The sequence below is a fragment of the Grampus griseus genome (assembly GCF_964374135.1).
Source record: "Grampus griseus genome assembly, chromosome: 2".
Classification (NCBI taxonomy): Eukaryota; Metazoa; Chordata; class Mammalia; order Artiodactyla; family Delphinidae; genus Grampus; species Grampus griseus.
In genome coordinates, this window is record NC_139018.1 from 11874550 (window position 1) to 11897033 (window position 22484).

Sequence of the window (22484 nt, forward strand, 5' to 3'; positions counted from 1 at the left end):
CTATCATGTCCAGCTCTGGGACTGGATGTAAGTGCGTCCCAGAGCTGGGGTCGGTTCGTCGACTCCCTGATTCTAACGATGATCCCAAGCTATGGCCAGCTTTGCACTCCGCCTCAGGAATCCCAAGGCTTGGGGCCAAAGAGAGCTGTTTCATCCTCTGTCACTCGCAACTGTGTGGCAGCAGGTGGACCCTCACCCTCTCTGAGCCTCCTTTTGTCCTTGTCTGTGAGGTGGTAACTGCCCCGCCTCACCCACTCCAACGATCTGTGGGGAGACTAAAAAAAGGCAAAAAGCACAGAGCTCATTGTCCCGCCTCTGAAGGCCGCACCTTGAATCTGGAGGCCCCGGGGAGGGTGAAACAGAGGCCGCTGGTCCCACGAACACCAACGAAGTGAAGAACGCTTGCTGGTCCTGCGCTGGCAGGCACGCTCGCTTTAAACATCCAGCAAACATTCAGGGCCGGGCTGTGGGCTCCCGGTGCTTACAAACCATGCAGACCCAACAGCTGGCCGCCCCCTGCACTCCAGAGCAGGTGCTCCAGCTTGGGGGCCCTCTTGGCCAAAGGCGACACTGGGACCAGGCCGAGGACGGCACTTCGGGGGTCAGGCAGGCCTGCGGTACCAGCCCTGCCCGTGGCCCCCACTCACCTGTGTGCAGCTTCCTGAGCCCCCGTTTCCTCCCCCGGGAAACGGGGACCACACGAGCCACCCAGCAGGGCTGTGTGCAGAATCTAAGCACCAAATATAAGGTGTGAAGCACAGTGCGGGGCTGGGGCTCCATGAAGCTACAGGTCGGGGCCCTGTCCCCTCCTCTGTTTCACTAGGAGGTTGGAAGCCACACAAGTCCCTCGCTAGAGCTGCTCTGGCGTAAGTCATCAGCTAAGATTGGCTGTACTGCTTCTCTCCACGCTTCGCTGCAGCTCCCACGGGGGTGGACACGCTGAGTGGGTCCTCAGCATTCCCCAGGCCAACTTCCTCCTACTGCGTCTGCAGAGGCGTTTCCCAAACTCCCTTGCAGCTGAAGTTCTGGACTCAGATTGGGTCCCTTTGAAAAGCAGAGTTGAGATGGGGCCGGGCTGCCTTTCTGCTGCTTTAGATGCACCACTGTTAAGCAGGGCTCTGGGGATGTTAGTCCTGCTGCAGTAGCACGTCCGTGCCCAGGTGCTAGCTGAGTGGGAATCAGAGATAGTCCCTCAGGCTGGACCGGCAGCCCCGTGTCCACTGCGTGGTGCTGGGGCGCTAGAGATCAGCTGCGGCAGCGGCCTCATGGTCCCCGGGTCACAGTTCTGACGGTGAGTTCTTGAACATTTGGGTGCATCCCAGATCCCCACCTCCCCAATCCTGGCGTGGTGGCAGCGGTTCAGTGGGAGTCACTGCTGGTGCCCAGCCAGGAGCGTCCTTCCCACCACTGCATAAGGGACCTATGTCTATCAATTTCTCCTGCATCTGAGACGGGTTCCATCCATCATGTCCTGATGAAGCTGGAGGTACTTGTCATAGACACCTACAAGGGGTGCAGGCACGTGGGCTCAGCCCTCCTTCCCTCTAACCCACCCTCCCGGGGGCCACCAAAGCCGTGTTGGCGAGCACGGCTTCTGACCAGGGGTGGACCCCTGACCTCTGGGACTGTAGCATTTTCTCTCTCTCTCGGGACTCTGGAATTCAGATGCAATACCAGTGAACCAAGTTAGGGAAGAAGGACCTGTCAGGAGTCAGTCTGAGGCCAGTGGGAGGCTACGATCTGCCGTGTGCACTGACAGTGAATTTGAGAAAAGCCGGTCTGCAGCCAAAGAGCAGAACGAGACAGGCAGGTGTGGAGAAATGAAGACAAGAGCCGCAACACTCATGAAGGTCCCGAGTCCGGCCCCTGGGGGAGTCCAGCTGTTTCCCTGCTCGTGGGATCCATAACACACCCCTATATCCTTATGGGGGGGGAGAAAAAAGGTCTCCTTCTATCTCAAAGGGAGCTTGTGTGACCTGGTGCATGGCGGGTCCTGGGCCCCTTCACTTCCCAGCTTGCACTGCACGGGCCTGGCTGCAGGGTCATCACAGAGCAGATTCTAGGGCAGGTGGTCCAGATGCCCAGCTCTGTCTGGTCAAGACCGCCCCTTGGGCAAGCCCCTTCCCCTCAGTTTCCTGCTTTGGAATATAAGAAGGTCTAAAATTCCCAAAATCCCTTTTAACTCTAGTATTCAGAGACCATTTGTTGTTAACCACAGAGAATTCAGAGGAAAACCGCTTTCATTTAGATTAAAAGATAGAAACAGACCCCCCCCTTTCCCTACTATGCTTTAGTAGCTGTTTGTATAAACCACTCATCACCAGAAAGGGAAAATAATACAAATGTCCATCCATTGATGAATGGAGAAATGTGGTACATCCATACAATGGAATATTACTCAGCCATAAAAAGGAATGAAGGACTGACACATGCCACAACGTGGATGAACCTTGAAAACATCACGCTAAGAAGGCAGACACAAAAGGCCACTTATTGGATGATTCCATTTATATAAAGTGTCCAGAATAGATAAATACAGAGAGACAAAGTAGAGTAGTAGCATTTGCCAGGAGATGGGGGAAGGATGGAGAATAACTGCTGATAGGTAGGGGGCTCCTTTTGGGTGCTAAAGAAAACTGATGGGGGTGAGGATGGTTACACAACTTTGTGAATAGACTAAAAACCACTCAACTGTATACTTCAAAGGTATGAACATCAGGGTAAGTAAATTACACTCCCATAAAGCTGTTATATTAAAAAATAACAGTGCTCAGCCAGTGTCTGTTCTAACTAGGTGTGAACTGACACCTCAGCGCTCCACAGTGGCTGACAAGGGCACTTCTCTGAAATCCTGACCTTGACTTACGGGACAATCTACCAAACGTGTGATTTCTCTGGTGGCCCCCGCGGCCGAGGCAAAAACAAGATCATTTCCACCAAAAAGTGCCGTGTGTCTCTGGCGGCCTGGAGCAGACGGGAACCGCGTGTGGAATTTCACATGTACATGAGCCCACGGCACCAGCAGCTTCTCCACTGTGTTCCCAGATGTGCCGAGCGGCTAAGAGGAAAGAATAGGGCCCAGAGTTTTCTAGAGCTCCATTTCTGCAGTATCCCTTACTGGGTTCAGAGAGACTAAGCAGACCTCTCTCTTCCCCGTCAGCACGGCTCTGTCAGTGTTATGTAGAAGATGGGGCTGGGGTGGGGAGAAGAAGCCCTGGAAGCTTCCCGAAACCTTCAGATGGCTTGCACCGTGTTTTATGCTGCTAAAGGAAGAAAAGGTTTAGCTGTGCCATCCGAGGCCTGAAGAACGCATGCCAAGTCCCAAAGGCCCATAATTCAACTCAGTTCAACATGGTTTGCTCAACACAGACTCAAGTTCTTTGGCACCTGTGCAGAAGCTACCCCAGGCGGAGGCAAGCATTTTCTCACGGGCTCCAAAGGAAGGAGTTGAAAGAATCCCCTGGTTGGGCTACAGTGCTGTCCCTTCAGCACATCTGGGGTCAGAATGTCAGTGTGCAAATCCTGGCTCTGCCCCTTCCTCCTGTGTGATCTTGGGCAACTAAACCTCTCTGAGCCTCAGTTTCTTCACTTGGGAAATGGGGTTAATAACAGTACCCACCTTCCAGGGTTGTCCTGAGGACTCAGTGAGTTCATCTGCGTGAAGCACCCTGCCTGGCTCACTGCAAGTGCTCAATAATAAGCTTTACTGCCTGTTACCGTTCAAGAACCTCCCAGGGCCTGGGCTTCCGCTCCCAAGTAGACTGGCTCGGGATGGCGTCCCTAGCTCAAGGGGCACAGGGCGGAAGGGTGGTTCCCCACATGATGGTTGTGTGACTTGGGAAGTCCCACAGCCTCTCCGAGCCTCAGTTTTCCTCTCTGTAAAATGGGGATAATGATAATGCCTCCCTCACAAGGCAGCTGCGAGGACTGAATGTAAGTGCACAGTACAAAGAGGCAGTAGTTAGTCAGGGCTGCCCAGTTCGGAAACCTGCTCTCCACTTAGTAGCTGGGTGACTGTGGGAAAGTCACTTAACCTCTCTGTGCTTCCCTTTCCTTCTCCATAAGATGGAGATGACCATCGTCCCCACCTCACGTGTTGTCATGAGGATTAAATGAGGGAACACATGTAAAGCTCTTAGAGCAGGGCATGGCACACAGAAGCCCCATAAGAGCCCTGTAAGAATTCCCTATTTTTCACTCAACGCCGGACATACAGCAAGTCCCCAATTAGATGTGGTCACTATAATAATGGTGGACGCAGGCGCCAGCATCCCAGAACACAAGATGTGATTTCTTTACCCTTAGGGGGCCAGGAGGAGTCCAGTTGGAGGGCAAGGGTGTGGCCCACAGGGCAGGAGGACGTCTCAGACTGTACGTCAGCCACAAACAGCCTGTACTAAGGGCTTTCCCCAGCCGGGCTGGGGCTCAGGGTCACCGGCTGGCCACTGCAGGGTAGTGCCTGGGCCGCAGCCCACAGTTTCCACGGGAGGAAGAACTCCTTCTCCTTTTCCTCTCCCACAACAAACAGCTGGCCCAGGAGGCCCGATTACCAGCCTCTGTGGCTCAGAGTGGGAACAGCATGGCTGCGCCTGGTGTCGATATAAATCCAGCATCAGACCTGGTGGGCACCAGATGCAGGCTGGGGCTGGGTGCCCCTGGCTCTGGTTCACAAGCCCAGTGACGCTTCATGTGGGTGGGCAGAGCCCGGGGGGCCGCGGCTGGCGTTTCCACCTCACCTACCCTTCAGCTGTGTGGTAAGGGCAGGAGATGCTACATAAAGTGGACCATGAAATTATCCACTCAGATTTACCCAGCAAGGTCCCAGAGGGCAGGCTCCATGGCTGTCCTGTTCCCACCTGGATCCCCAAGACCCACAACAGTCTGGTACCCAAATATTTACTGACTAAAACAATCCCCTTGGGGCTTCCCTGGTGGCACAGTGGTTAAGAATCCGCCTGCCAGTACAGGGGACACGGGTTTGAGCCCTGGTCCGGGAAGATCCCACGTGACGTGGAGCAACTAAGTCCGTGTGCCACAACTACTGAGCCTGCGCTCTAGAGCCCGCGAGCCACAACTACTGAGCCCACGTGCCACAACTACTGGAGTCCACACGCCTAGAGCCCGTGCTCCGCAACAAGAGAAGCCACTGCAATGAGAAGCCTGCGCACCGCAATGAAGAGTAGCTCCTGCTCTCAGCAACTAGAGAAAACCCGCGTGCAGCAGCTAAGACCTAATGCAGCCAAAAATTAAATAAATGAATAAATAAATAAATTATTTTTAAAAAATCCTCTTGTCTGCAAAGTGCCTGAAACCCAGGGCCCAGCACATAGGAGGCACCTAGCAGAGACTAATTCCCTCTCCCCGACCCTGGAGATGAGCACAGCACCAGGCCTCCAGGGATTCTGGCACCCGTGACCTTTCTAGAACATCGCTTATGGCCCAAGCAGGGGAGGGCATGCGAAGCTGGGTATAACAGAAACCATGAGACTAAAGCACACTGTGACCCAGATGAACATTTACTGAGCACCCATGTGTCACACAGTGCACAGAAGCAGTGTCTAAAGCTCTATCTCACTTACTTACTTATTTACAGAGACCCAAGTGCCATCGGCCCATTTTGTGGATGAGGAACTGAGGTTTAGGAGATGAAGCAGCTTGCCCGGGGCCAGGGCGCTGGTGAGTGGTAGAACCGAGATTCGAACCCGGGACTTCTGGACTCCAGAGCCTGCCTCCCAGCCTGTCCCCGACCATGCAGAAGAGCTGCACACCAGACGGCCTGGCGTCACTCCTTGACACCTGCAGCCACGCTGGTTCCAAGCTGACCAGAGGGACGGATTCTGCCCTCTTCCCAGTGCCCCACCCCCTTACCCCTTCCCTGGCCCCATGCTTCCTTCCTGGGGTCCAGTTTAGGAGAACATGAACGCCATCCACCCCGAAAGCCCCTCAGGGCCTCCCTACAGCCCCAGATGATTGTGATGCCACAACCGGAGATGAGCTGAAAAGATGAGGAGGGCGAGCGGGTGGACGGAGGGCTGGATACTCGGAATTTCCCACAGTGCTGTGTCCCATCCACTGGCTCTAAATTCCTGTAAGCCTCTGTCCACACCAGCCTCGATTTCCCTCGGCTGCCGTACACACCTAAACGGGTGGCAGCCGCACGACTCTGTTCCCACCCCTGCTCCTCACGCTGAGGGGGGAGGAGGAGGTGGAGAGGAAGTCACTTGTGGTTTCCCAGGGCAACACCTGGAAACACTTCCGCAGGGACACAAAGGGAGCTTTCCGCAGGGACACAGGAAGCCCCGGCCCGTTCCTGAGGGCGAGGAGAGGCAAGCGCTGGGCGGAAGCTCACAGCACTTGGCTCTGCTGCGGGCCGGCCCAGGGGAACGTCCTGGAGCCCTTGGCTTGAAGAGGAATGTGGAACCAACTTCAACAGGAAGCCCCTGCCCACCAGGAAGGGCAGAGCTCCCTGGGGAAGGGCTCATGGGGGCAGGGATCTGGTCCTGGCCTTTGCAAGAGAGCAGCATTATAAGCACCGCCGCCCGCCCCGGGAGGTGACCTGCCCAGAGTCCCTGCAGGGAGCTAGACCCGATTTCCCATAAGCCACTTCTCTAAGGAGCATCAGATCCTGGCAGCAGGACAAGGGGAGGAGGTAGTTGGCTCTGGGGCCACCCCACAAAGTCCTGCCAAACTCAAGGTTCAAGGAAATGGAAAGATGAGTTGCCCTTACACGGGGCTGCCTCACTTTATAGAATAGCAGCCACCAAAAAGGGCGTGTCCCTTCCCTGCTTTCCTGCAGAGCCCTGGTCTATGAGCAGCATCAGGACCAGGATCCAGACGAACCGGCAGTACAGGGTGGTGGGGACGGTGACCCCGTCGGGCCGCATGTCTGTAAAATGGGGATTGCATCCGCCTCCTGGGGCTGGAGAACAGAACACCGCAAATAGTAGTCCCTTCTCAGTCCGACTCCCCAGCAAGGTAGGCTGTTTCCTGGACAACGGATGCATCTCCCTCTCTGTGGCCACACTCCAGGCCTCCCTGGCATCTGACGTCCAGGTCCTGAGGAACTGAAACCCCACTGGTGATTACAGCCCCTGTTCTCAGCCCCACGTGGACTTGGCTGGTGATGTGACGGCTCGAGGCTACGTGCAGTACCCAGGGGACTGTGTCCAGACCTCTCAGGACCACAGAAGTAAGAAACGCTAGGTGGGGCAGGCCCGTCCTGGTCCATCAGCCCTGGAGCAGGCTCTCCTCTGGGTGGACACGCCTCCCTCCCAGGATTCCGCCCCACAGAAAGCTTCTATTTCCTGCATATCTAAACGGATGATCTGATACAGGTTTCCAGGATCTGCAGAAGACCACCCCTCCCTCCCTCAGTGTCCCAGCCCCAGTTCCAGGGGCCAAGCTCCCACCCAAAGACAGTTCGACCTTTAGCCCACCAGACTAGCTGGGTGAGCATGACCTTTGCTCCCACAGAGTGTTCCGGAACGTGGGCCGACGTGGGCCGATGTGCCAGGGATGTCTTAGAGGCAGCCCGAGATACAGATCCCTCAGCCCTCTGGTCAGCAGAGGGGGCCCTGGGGAGGACCCAACCCCTGGGCTGGGCCCCTCTGTGACCTCAGTGGGGGAAATACATTCCACTTTCTGGGTCTTCCCTTAATGTGAAAGAAGGCTGGGAGGTGCTGACCAGGAGCAGCAATTCCTAACCTGGCCTAGGCCCCTAGGTTTGAAAATGCAGATTCCCAGGCCACGTTCCAGTCCTTGGACTATCTGGGTTTGGGAACCAGGCCCTGAATTTGGAGAAGAGCCCCCAGGGAGCTGTGCCCAGCACGCTCTGGAGACTCTAATCCAGAAACTCCGAGGAAGCCCTGTGACTGCAAATAGAACCTATATTTTCCAGATGAAGCACGGGGCAGAGTAGCCCAGTCCAGGAGGGCCCACACCATCTATTTGGGAAGCAGGAGTGTCCCCACAAAGATGGGGACGAGGGGCTGGGGCAGCCTCTCCCCTCTACCCCCCCAAGCCATGTCCCAAATCAGGTGTGGTCTGTAAGCCTGATGTTAAAAACATAGAATTCTTTTCAGAAAAACATCAAGTTCTGGACTTGAAAATTTGGAATTCTGCTGCCTCTCAGGATGGCAGGAAACCAAGAAAAAACCTCTGAGATGAGGCCAAAGAGTTCAGGCCTTCATTTCCCATCGTGGACTGCAGAGGAGTTTGGTTAAAGATGAAGACAGACTGGGTGTGTCTGGGGATCCTCTCGCGCACGAACTCCTGAATTCATTCATTTGACGGATATCTACTAAGCACCTACTACGTGTCGGGCTTGGGCACTGGGGATACAGTGAATGAAACAGACAAAGATCTCGGCCAGCACGGAGCTGATATTTTAGCCGGGGAGACACAAGATAACCAAATAGATAAAATACTTAAATTAGGGTGGTCAGGGAAGGCCACACCGAGAAGGTGACGTTTCTGCAGAGACCCGAAGAAGGCCACACCGAGAAGGTGACGTTTCTGCAGAGACCCGAAGAAGGTGAGGAAAGGAGCCATATAGATAACTGGGGAAAGCGCATTCCAGCAAAGGGCAAGTGTAAAGGTCCTGGGGCAGGAGCACACCTGCTACTGTTCTGGGAAGGACAGTGAGGAGGCCAGTGTGGATGCAGCAGAGGTGAGGTCAGCACGGAGCTGGCAGTCAGATGACACTGGGCCCGTCCAATGAGATGGGAGGATGCTCAGGGCTGGGGGCAGAGTCACGCCTGTTCTGACTTACTTATAGGTAGGAGATGTCATCAAATAGATAAGGCGTAACTGTCTAAAGGTCATTTATGGCCTCAGAATATCCTGTCCCAGCAAATGTACAACGCATGGGCAAAACAGCCTGCCCGTGCTGGAAGGGCTGGAGAGTCTGAGCATGCCCATAAAAGTAACACACATGGCTGTTTCTCTTACTGCATGGGAAAGCCTCGATGCCCTGGGCATCTGAGTGCAGTCACTGGGGGTTACTGGCACTTCCCAAGTCTCCATCTGGCCGGCCGTCTGGCACACAGGCTCCCCAGCCCTGGGCTGTGCCTGCATCCCAGTGCAGCTCTAACCCACAGTTCAGCACTTAGGAGGTGCTCGCCGAGTGACTTAATGCCCACCCTTCCCACCAGCCTCCCCCGCCCTCATGGGTCCAACTCTCCATCCTGAAGACCCGGGGTTGGACCCTCGGAGCCCCCAGCAGTGTAGCCCGGGAGCACCCCCCCGCCCTGAACTCACCGGGCATGGAGAAGGGGGACAGGAAAGCGGCCTCGACCAGCTCTGGCTCTGGGGGTGGCGGCGGCTGCTCCCGCTCCTGTTGCAGCTCTGCAGGGTTTTCCACAGGAACGTTCCCGTTCTCTATGCTCTCGTGTCTCCCGTTCTGAAGTGGCTTGCTGCTCACACCGTTTGCCGAGCTGATCAGCCTCTGCCTCTGCGTGGACAGGAGGCAAGACAGACACCCAGGCGTGTGACAAAGTGTCGCCCTGTTGCTTTGTTCCTCCCATGTGGCGGCCCTTAGGGGTTTCGAGAACGACGCCCCTGGAGATGGGTTTGCCTGAAAAATGGCCCAGGGACTTTGGAATCCAGCTAAGTTTGCTCATTTCCACTTGGACCAATACCAGCGAGGGTATCAGTCAGAGCCCTGGGCCTCCTCTTCTTAGCGTCAACCTGACAACCCATCCCATGTCACTGGATGACAGCGATCATTCTGCATCCGCCCAGTAGATGGTCATAAACCACCTGAAAACAGTCACACAGGAGAGACTTTGCATCGTTTAAAAAAATTTTTTTTCACACAAAAAGTGCATTTATATTATGTGTCCAACAGCCCAATGATGATTCACATCAAGACATAGAACATTTCCAGCCCCTCCAAAGACTCCTTTAGGGTCCCCTCTCTCCAGGGGTAACCAAGGTAACGCCATTCTGACTTTTATAAACATCAATTAGTTCTTCCTGAACTTGAGCTTCCTACAAATGGATTCAAAGAGTACATATTATTTTATGTCTGGCTTCTCTCACTCAACTGAATATCTGTGAGGTTCATCCCTGTTGCTGCACACAGCAGTCACTTGATATTTTTCAGGGCTGTATAGTAGTCCATCCTGTGACTAACACACAACATATCCTTTGCTCGTTGACGGGCATTTAGGTTATTTCCCCTTTTTGGTTATCATGAAGAATGCCATGAACATTTGTGTACACATCTTTTTGTAGACATATGCACTCATTTCTCCTGGGTATTTATCTAGGAGTGGGGTTGCTAGGTCATAAGGTAGGTGCAAGTTGAACCATTTTACACTCACACCAGCAACGGATTACAATTTCAGTTGCTTCCCATCCTGGTCAACGTTTGATACTGTCAATCCTTTTCATTTTAGCCATTCTGGTGGATGGGCGGTGGTATCTAATGGTGGTTTTAATCTGCATTTCCCTAACAACGAATGATGTTGAGCATCCTGATTGGGTTAGTGGCCATTCGGAAGGCCTCTGCTGTCTAAGTCTTTTGCCACGTGAAATGGGTGTGCTCTGAACCGAACCGTCCCCTTCCCTCCCCCATCTCCTTGTAGCTACTGACCAAGTCTGCCTCCTTTCTACCCAAGCAGAAGCTGACTTTGCTCGCCAAGTCTGTGGGTTTCTACAAAACCAGGGAAACGTAGAGGCCACATTTCAAGAAATCAACAGGTTTTCATGCTCCCAAGAATCTGTTTGCCTTTGCACAGCTCATCTTTGTCTGGCTCCCATTAAAAATATTTATGGGGCTTCCCTGGTGGCGCAGTGGTTGAGAGTCCGAGATCCCACATGCCGCGGAGCGGCTGGGCCCCTGAGCCATGGCCGCTGAGCCTGCGCGTCCAGAGCCTGTGCTCCGCAACGGGAGAGGCCACAACAGTGAGAGGCCCGTGTACCGCAAAAAAAAAAAAAGAGGCATAGGTTACAACACGAAGGAGGTGACAGATCCACATGCTGAGAGAGACAAACCAGAAGGTTTCTATAGGTTTCTCAGTTTCCTTCTAGAGTCGCTCTACTCATAGAGAACAGGTGTGTATTCATTCTTTTTTTGCCCTGAATAACAGTTAAAATAAACAATCCATACTTCAGACTAGCCTTTCTCCAATTAGTTTTACTCTAGTACTTGACAAAATACTTAGCAGAACATGGCAGGCATGGTATTTGATTGCTACCTGCCTTAAAATCCTTCCCGATAAGACCATTTGCTGCCTGTGCGTGAGGTTTGGGCTTCCTTCCTTCAACAGGTGCGGTGATAAATGCCGGCCTGGCAGAGGACACCCCAGGCCCAACACCAGAAAGTGTGCTGACAAGCCAGGGCCTCCTCATACTGCCAGAACCCATCCGAGGCCACTCGCTCTCACGGTCTCATGGTCCTTGAAGCAAACTCACCTCGTTAATTATGATCCTGCTGGCCATGCGCAGACGAGTCCTGGGCCCAAACTTATTGGTGATCATTACGCGTAAGCCTGCTTCTGGGAAGGTGAACTTGGGAGGGCTGGAGCTCATGACCTCATCCACCATCACCACTGGGTTTTTGCTGTACTGCGGCTCCTCCTTCACTATATTGAGCACAAAGCCATGATTAGCGCTGAGATCCCCCGGGGCCAAACCCAAGGGCTGGGGCGACTGGCTTCCCCTCTCGGTGCAGACTTCTCGGGCTGTGGTCTCAGCAGCTGGTAGCCGCCTGGAAGCCTAGCTGCAGCTCATCCCCTTAGTCAAGTGGGCCACGGGGTCTGAACCGCCTGCAAGCACTGGACAGAGCCCCAAAGTCCCCCTGTTACAGGACCACTCCCCCATCTCCACCGCCAGCCTCTCCGCCAATCGATGCCCTTCTCTTCTGGGGCCCAGTCTTGGCTAATTGCAAGGGTCTTTCAGTTCCTCGTCTAAGCCTCACAGGGCAGCCCGCCTACAAAGTGGACAGGATTCCTGCCACCTCTCACCCCTGACTCTGAGAGGATCTTTCTTTCCTGCTGTTTACAGAGGCTCAGACAAAACTTTACAAATTGACAAGGGCCCCCTGGGATGGAAAATGCTGGGAGGCACCAGACAGCACCGGCCCTAAACTTCCCACGAGGCCACCTGCTCTGTCTTAGAGGAACCATCTCCACCTGGCACAAAAGGATGCTTGCAAATTTGTTCTCCATGAGGTAGGCAGTGAGGTCAAAGACCTGGCTCACACGCCCTGGGCGAGGCAACTGAGACCCAGGAGAAGCCTGCTTGCGGAGGGTGCACGGAGAGCTGCTGGCCGAGCCCAGTGTCTCCAGTAAAACCAGCACCCTCCGGCAGGGAGGCCACTCTCTCTGACCCTTTGCTGCCACTCATGAGGCAGAAGAACAAATCTCCCCAGTGCCCAGACCTGCCCTGCCACCTTCCCAAACACGCTCCAAGCTCGAGTCCCGGGGGGTTTGACCCCCAGAGGGTCCAGAAACAGAAGCACTCCGGAACACAGCACACAGAAGCAGGGGGCTTTCCCCTCCAAGGGGCTATCAAGGCGGATACGCCCATCCCTCTCCACTGGTCACCGGCTCCCGGTGAGTGTCCTTCCTGGATAACAGGGTAACCAGGAGTAGTCGAGAGCAAACCTAAGCAGGAGTTAATGGCACAAACACGAACAAATGCACACCAGCCACACACACCCTCACCAAAGAGGCAGCAAGGCTCAGCAGACAGGAGGCGTGTGGTTAGAACCAAAGCCAGGAGGACCATGCATTTTTTCGGAGACAGACACTAACCTCCAACAAGGCGTGCGCTGGACTCGGATTTTGTTTTGTAAATGCATGTGTTACGGCTTGGATGAAAGCAGATTACTTACAATTTAGAAGAGGAGAAGAGTTAAGGAGACAAAGGCCAACAGAGATTGCCAGAGGTGATTAGCGTGCGGTGGACACCGGGGAGTCTGGGACAGCATTCTCGATAGTGGCCCAGATGCCAGGGGGTTGGTTATGTGAAGGAGGGTGTTAGTAGAGGGGCTTCGATGCTCGGGGCCTCTGGCCTTCTGGAGGGCCCCCTCTCCTGGCTCGGTCCCACTCTGAGGATCGGGGAGCCCCCGTGCCCGCTGCCCCGCCCTGCTTCAGGAAAGCTGGACTCCTTCCCTCCTCTGCAGCCTGCACCTCAGAGGGAGGGGGGAACCAGCAGAACAGCCGCAGGCTCCGTGGGTAGAACCAGCCCTACCGTGGGCACCACCTGGGGGAACAGACGAGCTCAGGAGGAGGGAAGAGCCATGATACCTGACTCCTCAGGCACCTCGTCCTGGCACCGCCCACCAAGTGGCAGCACAGGGTGATATGTCCAAGCCAACGGCGCCGGCCCAGCAGGGAACCCAACCAGGTACAGCATGTTTCTCCGGCAGTTCAGCCTAAGGCCAGGTATCCTTCCCTCTCTCCCTGCTCCAAGCCAAAGTTGTGTCTAGGGCCAGGGCAGCTTGGAAAGGACCCAGAGTGAGCCCAGCCAGTGATCAAGATGGCCTTGGTTGTCAGGCCGTGTCCAAGGCCACCTGACAGCCAACAAGGAGAGGCCAGACCCCCAGCCGTGACAGGACACGAAGGCGTGCCTTCCCGCCTTTGCGCTCGCCACCTTTTCTTGGTGTATCGTGTTCTGCTTTCTTGAGTTGAACTGAAGTGTGATGTAAAAAACGTGTAAAACTTGTAGGGAGAAAAAACCCCAAACAACTGTACGCAGAACAAAGTTGGAGGATGCTATTCCCCTCAAGAGAAAACTGGCTCCAGCTGACGTGGTGAACTGAACTGTAGGACCTTTAAGAACATTTAAGTACATAAAGGTATTTAACAGAAGTGGGGGTAAAAAGGCAGTGTGTCCTCTCCTGTCAAGAGGTTGCGTTAAAAATGTTTGATTTTACATATATGGGGAAATACCAAAGCTGATACCAGCAAAGCCAGGGGTGTGCGTGTACGTGTTTTCCTGAAATAATTTAGTAGCCAGCAACCTTTGACAACCCTGGATGGGGTAGTTTACACGACCTGCCTGAAGGCTGAGGACCAGGGGAGAGAAGCTCCGAGTTGGAAAGATTCTGTGGCAGCACCGTGAGAAAAGGCAAAGTCCCGAAGCCCCAGTCTCCTCAGGCCCCTCCCCATCCCCTGGGATGGTACAGGCGCTCCTTCTTCCTGCCCCTGTCAGTCTGTCTGCTTCTAGGGGACAGCGCCCTGCACACGGCCCTCTGGGAGGGAAGGGGCATCCACCAACTGGGGCTGTATCTCTGGGTTTCCCACCTCTCCAGTTCCAGGCCTGCATCCCCCAACCCCCCAAATCTTTTCCTCCTTGGCCTTTATCTAAGCGCATTCACCCTGATAAGAGCTGGAGGGAGACCTATCTTTGCACCTTTCCCTGTGCCTGGGGGCAATCCTGTGGCTAATCTTCCAATTTTTTAGAAACTGCCCTGGGCTTCGAAATTTGGGGAAAAGCAATAAACCTGTGGGAAATCCTACTGTCGTGGGTACAAAAGTGAGGGAGACAGGCCACCAGGGAGCGCCTGGAAAGGCCCTGCACGGGCTGTGGCCTTGGGGCAGCTGGGATCAACGTGGAAGAGGAAGTGGCTCACGTCCCTGCCCCGTGGCACTGGGGACGGGCCTCTTCAGTCAGCCACAGGGGTGGCAGGTAGCTCCCGGGGCTGGCACCTGAGGGTGCGGCTATCTCCCACTGGCCTGAACGACTCCGCACGTGGAATCTCTCTTCTTGCCACGGAGGTCCAGAGGACCCCAGGAGCACTGATCTCCCTGGACGAGGGCGGCCAGGAGCAGCCTCTGTCTTAAGAAACTGTGGGTGGGGATGCGCCGCGGTGTCCGTGGAGCTAAAATCCAGACCAGCAGCCACGCTGTTCCCTCCCCTTCTGAGACCGGGGCCGCCTGCTCTGCTCAAGAAACAGGACACACGGCACAGCCCCGCCCTCTGCAGGCCTCCTTCCTCACCCCGCCCGCCCGCGGGTAGGCCTCGTCAGCCAGGCTGTAGCCTTGGCCGCACTCACACCCTCTCCCCACCAGCCTCCCTCCTTCCACGTGGAGAAATCCACCCCTCACTCAGCACCCACGACAGGTGCCTTCCTACTGGGGGTTACCTGGGACGGGACAGGGCATGCTTGCCCAGAGCGCACATGGGGGGAGCTCCTACCCTGACCCACCCCAGGGTGGAGGCTGGGGAGAGGGCCTCGGAATATAGATTTCGGCCTCCACGTGTCCCAGACACTGGCCAACAGTCCGCTCTGAGACATCAGTGACACCACAAAGGAATTAAAGTTACCTGAAAGAGGGGGTGACTTGCCCAAGGCCATGAGGAACAAAGGAGAAATACTCCTCGGGTAGCTGGTCCAAGGGGCTCTCTCCTGGTTAAAGGAGCCTCTAGCAACACTGTGGGTGGAACTCAACAATGTCAGCTTAAGCTGTTTTTTTCCAGATCTTAACTCCAAGCATCTATTCAGGCCTTAACACAGGTCTTGGATGAGAAAGAGTGTGAACTCTCTCGCCTTCCTGGCAGCTGTCCCCACAGATGGAGTCACCTGGTAACTGGCTGGATTAAGAGTTGAGGACAAGGTTTCCAAGGCAGGAGCTGGTCGGGCCCAGACATTTGGGGAACCTGACAGACACGGGCTGGCTCCGGAGGCCCAGAACCCCCGGACAAGGGGCCAAAGAGAAGCGGAGGAGACCAGACCACAGTCCCCAGGGGAAGGGGCTCCCACCAGGGCTCTCGGGGGTGGGTCTGGAAGTCCTCGAAGCTCCGCGGCACCCTTCCCAGCCTTGCTGTTCATCACGGCAAGGAGCCAGTGGTCTCTCTAGAACAGAGCTCTCCAGAACTGGGCCTGGCATTTGAGAAACCACAGGGAGACGGAGCCTGCTCTGCCTTCCCAAGTCCTCAGCTTCCTGTCACTGCCCTTTGACACGGGTCAGAGATGTAATTCACTGCATTTCAGGAAAGCCAAGCAGGGCTTGAGGCTGCCTCGGGAGGCTTGGGGCGATCCCCAAGGACGTGACGGCGGACCCTTGATTCATCCTTCTCCCAGCTAAGTAAACGCCCACCTGAGCCACACCTCCTAAATGACACACCCTCCTCATTCAGGGTCCCGTGGCCAAGGGGGAGAGTGACCATTCAGAGGGAGTGTGTGTGTGCACGGAAGAGAAGGGAGAGTACTTTCAACGACATGGCTTGCCCGCTCCTGTCTGCTCAGCCTTACCTGGCCCCAGCAATGGCATGGAAGGGTCATCAGAGCTACTACCACAGTAATCATTACCATCCTCCAGCTCACTGCTGACCGTGTTGCCATTTGCAATGGTCTTTTGTTTGACTGTGAAAAAGGCCTGCATCTTCACATTGTACCTGCAAGTCAGTTAAGGCGGGAGGTCAGAGCTGCGGGATAGACGGGGCAGGGCCCTCCCCCACCTCCTTCCCCTGTGCACCTGCAGTGAGCATGGCCCTGGGGGAGCCGTGGGGGGCTGAGGCTTCTCAACCCAGCTGACAGAGGCTCCTGACCACATCCTTGGGATGATGTACGCTCGCAGGGGGCCTGCTCCTCCCGAGTGGGCCTCCTGGGGCCATAGGAGACCTTCAGCCCGAGAAAATGACTGACGCCTACTTCTGCGCGCTATAAACCTGTCCTGACAAAAGAAGTTCAGCCCAGCCTCGGAACAGGCTCGAAGCAGCTGTTCCCAGGCCTGGCCTTGCTCCCGTGCGCTGCCTGGGGGCCTTTCCCTGTACCATCCCAGCCAGCACTGCTGCCCACACCGAGAACAGACTCCATCCCAGACCCCAGGCTGGTGGCCCCACTGCAAGGCACTCAGAGAGGAGATGGTTTAAGGACCATTCTCCTGCAGTTTGACAGCTTATCACCCATTTTTAGAAAACATTATAAACGTTTTAGGTCAACGGGGGATTCAGAGCTCCGTAAACCTCAGTGGTGTTTTCCTTTTTAATTACCTGCGGAGGTGTGAGGAGAAACTTACGAACTTGAATGTGGCTTAGCTCGTGGGTTGCCTTTTTTTTTCTTTTAATTGTAGAAAAATACATACCACATAAAATTTGCCATTTTAACTATTTTCCATTTTTAAGTGCACAATTCAGTGGTAGTAATTACATCCGTAAGGTTGTGCGACCATCACCACTATCTAGTTCCCAAATTTTTAGTATCCCGAACAGACCTCTGTTCCCATTCACCATGAGCCATTAATTACTCCCTCGCCCAAGCACCTGGTAATCAAGCTCTAATTTGCCGCCTGCCTCTAGGAATCTGCGTCTCCTCAGTACCTCACGTAAGTGGAACCGCACAGTATCTGTCCTTTTGTGACTGGATCCCTTTCACTCAGTATAATGTTCTCAAGGTTCATCCACATTTGTGGCATGAGTCAGAATTTCCTTCCCTTCTTATGGCTGAATGTTCATTCACCATGGGTAGCTTTGAGATGATTCTGACCTGGGCAGCTTCTGGGGGGCCTCAGGGTACACAAGCCTGGCGCCAAGGTCTGCATCTTTACAACTACAAGTGGTGCCCGGTGCAGTTGCGCAAGGTGGCAGCCCCGAGAGGTGGCATTTTATGAAGTCTGACAAAATGGAGGTGCCCGGCTCTTTCAAAAGAGTGGCATTAAATTATCAGGCGATTTATAGAGTCAGCACAAACGAGCGGTCACCCTGCGGCACGGGCCGGGGGTGTGGACCGGGCTGGGAGAGAGGTCCCCTCTTGCTATTTGTTTTGGGAGGGGCCTCAACCTCCCCCCGACCAGCCAGCCACCTACCCCGGCCCAAGTGCGACAGCACCCTAACACAGAGGCTGACTATCTCTCTCCCACTCTGGCTGCCCCAGCAGGGTGTCCCCCAGAGAACTGGGGTGGCCAGAAGTGACCGCAAGGGCTGAAGGAGGTTTGCTTCCTGCTCGGACAAAAGGCTACAGCAGGATGTGAGACCAGGGGTGAGACAGCCCAGAAGAGGAGGAAGGGCACTTACTTCATGATCAGAATGTAAAACACGTACAAGACGATGAGCACCAGGCCTTCCCACCTCAAAGACAGAAAGGAGACTGGTTAGAGCCGGGAGGCCCGCGGCCTGAAGGCTGGGAGTGACCAGCGCGGTGGGCGGAGCAGGGGGCGTGGTCCTCTCACCTTCCTTGACCCAGCGCCCGGCCCAGGACCCAGGCATGCGGGCGAGCCACCCAGCCCCCAGCCGTCCTGCAGCCTGAAGCTCGCTTGGTAACAGAGAAGGCTGAGGGTGGGGCCTTCTCAACTACAGGGGTCTCATCTACACGGCTCAGGAGGAGCTCCCCCAGCTACCTAGAAAAAGGAGGGCCCAGGGCCACCTCATCCCAGACTCAGGGAGGGGAGGAGCCTGGAGTCATGATGCTAAGAGGCCCTATGGTCACCCGAGATTCTGGCCGGGGACAGGAGAAGCTGTGGGTGCAGGTGGGAAGGGACCCTAAGAACTGCCTGAAGAGATGGGCCAGTCACAGGAGCCTCCTGGGCCAGACACAGGGGCTGGGCTTGGTGGGGGTCTTTCTGGGGTGCACTCTTATCGCCATCCTGCAGAACCAGTGTTCAACCCCACACATGGTGGGGATTTTTGTAGCTCAGAACACAAGCCTCTGAGGACTCACACAGCTTAATTTGTTGGGTCATCTGACAAGTGTGTCCTGAAGACCTACTATGTGCCTGACATGAGCTACAGTCATCTTGGGGAGCTCTTCCTCTGCTAGCCCACAGCCCAGCAGAGCCACAAAGGGGTCTGTAGATGACCCGACCACCCCCTCAAAACTCCATCTGCAGATGAGGAAAAGGAGACCCAGAAAGGGAGAGACTTCTTGGCTCACACGGTGGGTTAGGACCCAGAACCAGGATGCTCTGGGCCCATAGCACGCAGCCGCTCGCATCAGTTCTCCTACTATGTGCCTGACATGAGCTACAGTCATCTTGGGGAGCTCTTCCTCTGCTAGCCCACAGCCCAGCAGAGCCACAAAGGGGTCTGTAGATGACCCGACCACCCCCTCAAAACTCCATCTGCAGATGAGGAAAAGGAGACCCAGAAAGGGAGAGACTTCTTGGCTCACACGGTGGGTTAGGACCCAGAACCAGGATGCTCTGGGCCCATAGCACGCAGCCGCTCGCATCAGTTCTCCTACTATGTGCCTGACATGAGCTACAGTCATCTTGGGGAGCTCTTCCTCTGCTAGCCCACAGCCCAGCAGAGCCACAAAGGGGTCTGTAGATGACCCGACCACCCCCTCAAAACTCCATCTGCAGATGAGAAAAAGGAGACACAGAAAGGGAGAGACTTCTTGGCTCACACGGTGGGTTAGGATCCAGAACCAGGATGCTCTGGGCCCATAGCACGCAGCCACTCGCATCAGTTCTCCTGAATCTATGCCCAACAAATAACCTCATACAGGATGCAGACCTGAATCATGGTCAATGAACAGAACCGTTTTTATGGCTTGTGGATGTAAGATACATTCATGCCCTAAAAATTAGAGTGGCAATATCAACCTCTTTAGAAGTTTGTGCTTTATGTGTCTTGATTAAGAAATCACTTCCTACCTCCATATCATAAAGATGAGTCCCTATATTCTACCCTAAATTGTTTTAATTTTGCTTTTCACAGCGAGATCTTTAATCCATCTGGGATTTATTCTTGTATAAGGTGTGAGGGAACGAGCTGATGTTATTTTATTCTATATGAATTCCTCATTTTTGTAGTATGAGGACCGCTCCCGCCTCTCCCAACTCACTACCTTGTCATGATTCCTGTCGTATCCCCCAGCCCAGAACTGGGCCCATTACTGGGTTCTGAGTTCCATATTGGCCTATGCTTATCCCTGTGCAAAACACCATACTGTTTTCATTATTTTAGCTTTATAATATATCTTGATATCTGGCAGGGTGGGAATACTAAGGGAAACAATCTTTGTCACTTTGAAAGGATAAATAAAGGCATGACTGCTTAGAATGATACCCTTTTTACTTTCACAAGTTCATAAACTTATGTTTGTAAAAATAATTTTAAAAAAGCTTCAATGAACCCGACAAGCAAGGATACTAACAAAAAAGGAACAACGAGAAACAAACTTTAAAAACTTACCACACAATTTCTTCGTCATATATGAACTGGAAGGCAAAAGAAACAAAGGGCGGGGCGACAGATTTATTCCAAAAGAAGAACAAACGCAGACCTCTAAGCGCCCAGAGCCAACACATAGGCTAGTTATGTGTTTCACAGAAAGCTGGCTCTTCTCTCCATGTCTGGGTTTCTCAGACAGAGAAGGTGACCTTTCCTTAGTGGAAACCTTGGTCAGTAGATGCTGCAGTATGAGGTCTAGGGTGGGTCTCCAAAGAGAACTGGCCTGTGCTACCAACAGTCCAAGTAGCCACTGGGGCCAACCTGGCAGGGGTCTGCCCTCATTAATGGAACAGAGTTGCTGAAATCAAGACTCTTAAAAACTGAAAAGGCATCTCTGTATGTATGTATGTTTGTGTCTATCTACCTACTTACCTATCTATCTATCTATCATCTATCTACCTATCTATCTATCTATCTATCTATCTATCTATCTATCTATCTATCGATCAATCTGTGGTACCTCTGTGTGTGTGGGTGGGGAGGAAGGGGTGTCATTTTTTAAAAAATAAAGAGTAACCCCTTTGGAAACTCTGAGGGCAAAGGACCCATTTGTACCATTTGAAAGGAGGCCAGGGGTGATGGTGGGGATGCCGTGGCTTCCTAAGAGGGCACTGACATTGCCCAGCAATTCCACCCAGCATTGCCTACGTGGGACACGGATGAATGATGCTTCCGTGGTCCAGGGGAGGAGTCCTGTGACCGCCCCAGCCAGGCCCAGTGTGCACAGGAAGGTGGAGGGGCAGTGCCCACCAATCTGATCTTGGAGACACGGGATGCCAGGAGAGACCAGGGGGATGTTGTCTGGACTTGGGCCCATTGTACCCCTCTCCTGGCTGTCACGGCAGGCAGCACACACAGAATCTGCTTTGGGAAGTCACTTCGGAGAGGGTCCTCCTGGCTGGGCATTGCTGTGAGGCTCCCCAAACTCAAGCCTCTGAGGAAGGGAGGGGAGCTCAGTGCCACCACCTGGGAAACCTGGGGGACATTCACGGGGATGGTTTCAGCTTTTATAACCCAGTGGAGGGCTACCGGCATTTAGAGACAGTGAAGGCCCGGGGTACTAGTCAGCCTAGAGCATGTGAAATGGTTCTACCGGAGGAGTTCTTCCATACTTGGCACACGTCTTAAATGTCCTGCTAGACATTTAGGCAAGCAGAAAAAAAAATGACCTGAGCCTCAACCTTAATTCCATTTTGCAAATCTAAGTATTCTTACATGGTTTTAATAAATACTTAATTTTCTAGCGAGTTAACTGTCATGCAAACGGAGGGAGGATTGTACTTGGCTCTGTTTAGGATTTTATCAGGAGTCATTCATAATTTTGGAAAATCACATCATCAAGGTCGGCTCCACTCACGGGGTTGCCAGCCCAGCATACCAGCCTCAGTCTGCACTGGTAGCTGTAGGGCCTGGAGATTTCCCATATGGGGGCAACGGATCACATCATTCAGCATTCTAGCACCTTCATGCTCAAACATTTACACACTGAAAGATGTATTCTTTTATTATGAATTACTTTTATTTGTCCTTTATGGTATAGTTTGGGCATTATATTGATTTTGTAAAATTGTGTATAGGTAAATAGTTTTATCTATAACTTTCATTTTTGGGGGGTGTGGTGGGCAGCCTCTCAGGTGCCCCGATGATCCCACTGCCTGATCTTCATGCTCGCCTGTGTGCGTGGCCTGAACTTAGGGATTTGCTCGTAACAGAATATGGCAACAGTGATGGGCTGACACTTCCGAGATTCGGTTGCAAGCAGACTGTGGCTTTCAGCTTGGTGCCTCCTCGCCCCTGCTGGGAGGGAAACCAGTCCCCATGTCGAGAGCCACACTGTGGAACAGCTCGAGGCCAGCCTGCAGCCTAGCGAGTGATCCTGAAAGCAGATCGTTGCCCACGGGAGCCCTGACATAACTATACCCTGGCCGACACCCGTGAGCCAGAGGGCTCGGCTAAACCACTCCCAGATTTGATGCATAGAAAATGGAAGCAAGAAAGCTTTGCTGTTTGAAACTGCTGAGTGTTGAGGGAAATTTGTTACACAGCAACAGATAACTAATACAAGGGTCATGATTATCAAATCCAGTTGGCTCTAGATGTTCTTAGGTTGAGAACTGTCACTCTAGGGCACGCTCCATACTCTGAAATCTGGGCATGCCATGTGCATCTGCCCTCTTGAAAATGACCTGCCCTCATGCCCCCACTTTAAAGCTCCTTTTGGATGGAAGCTGTTCCCCTGTGGATGGCAGTAACCTGTGTCATGGGCTGTGTCACTGTCATGTGCCATGATGTACCCGAGCCCTCAGGGATCCCTGTTTCAGTCCCTCTGCCCTTTCTGCCCACATCCTTGCTCCCAG

General features: G+C 53.9%; 1 protein-coding gene across 2 annotated transcripts in view; it reads right to left on the reverse strand.

Moving 5' to 3' along the window:
* The window catches only part of SLC24A4 (solute carrier family 24 member 4), a gene marked incomplete at both ends in the record, with an annotated part of 170871 nt that overhangs the window by 25553 nt on the left and 122834 nt on the right, over positions 1-22484 (reverse strand). The window contains 5 exons of one of the 2 annotated variants that reach the window (XM_082648615.1): positions 9259-9451; positions 11419-11588; positions 16265-16350; positions 17968-18021; positions 20089-20114. In XM_082648615.1, coding sequence (XP_082504741.1) covers positions 9259-9451; positions 11419-11588; positions 16265-16350; positions 17968-18021; positions 20089-20114 — 529 coding nt within the window. Of the gene's footprint in view, positions 1-9258; positions 9452-11418; positions 11589-16207; positions 16351-17967; positions 18022-20088; positions 20115-22484 lie in introns of both variants that reach the window. The other variant, XM_082648614.1, reaches the window with a different exon arrangement.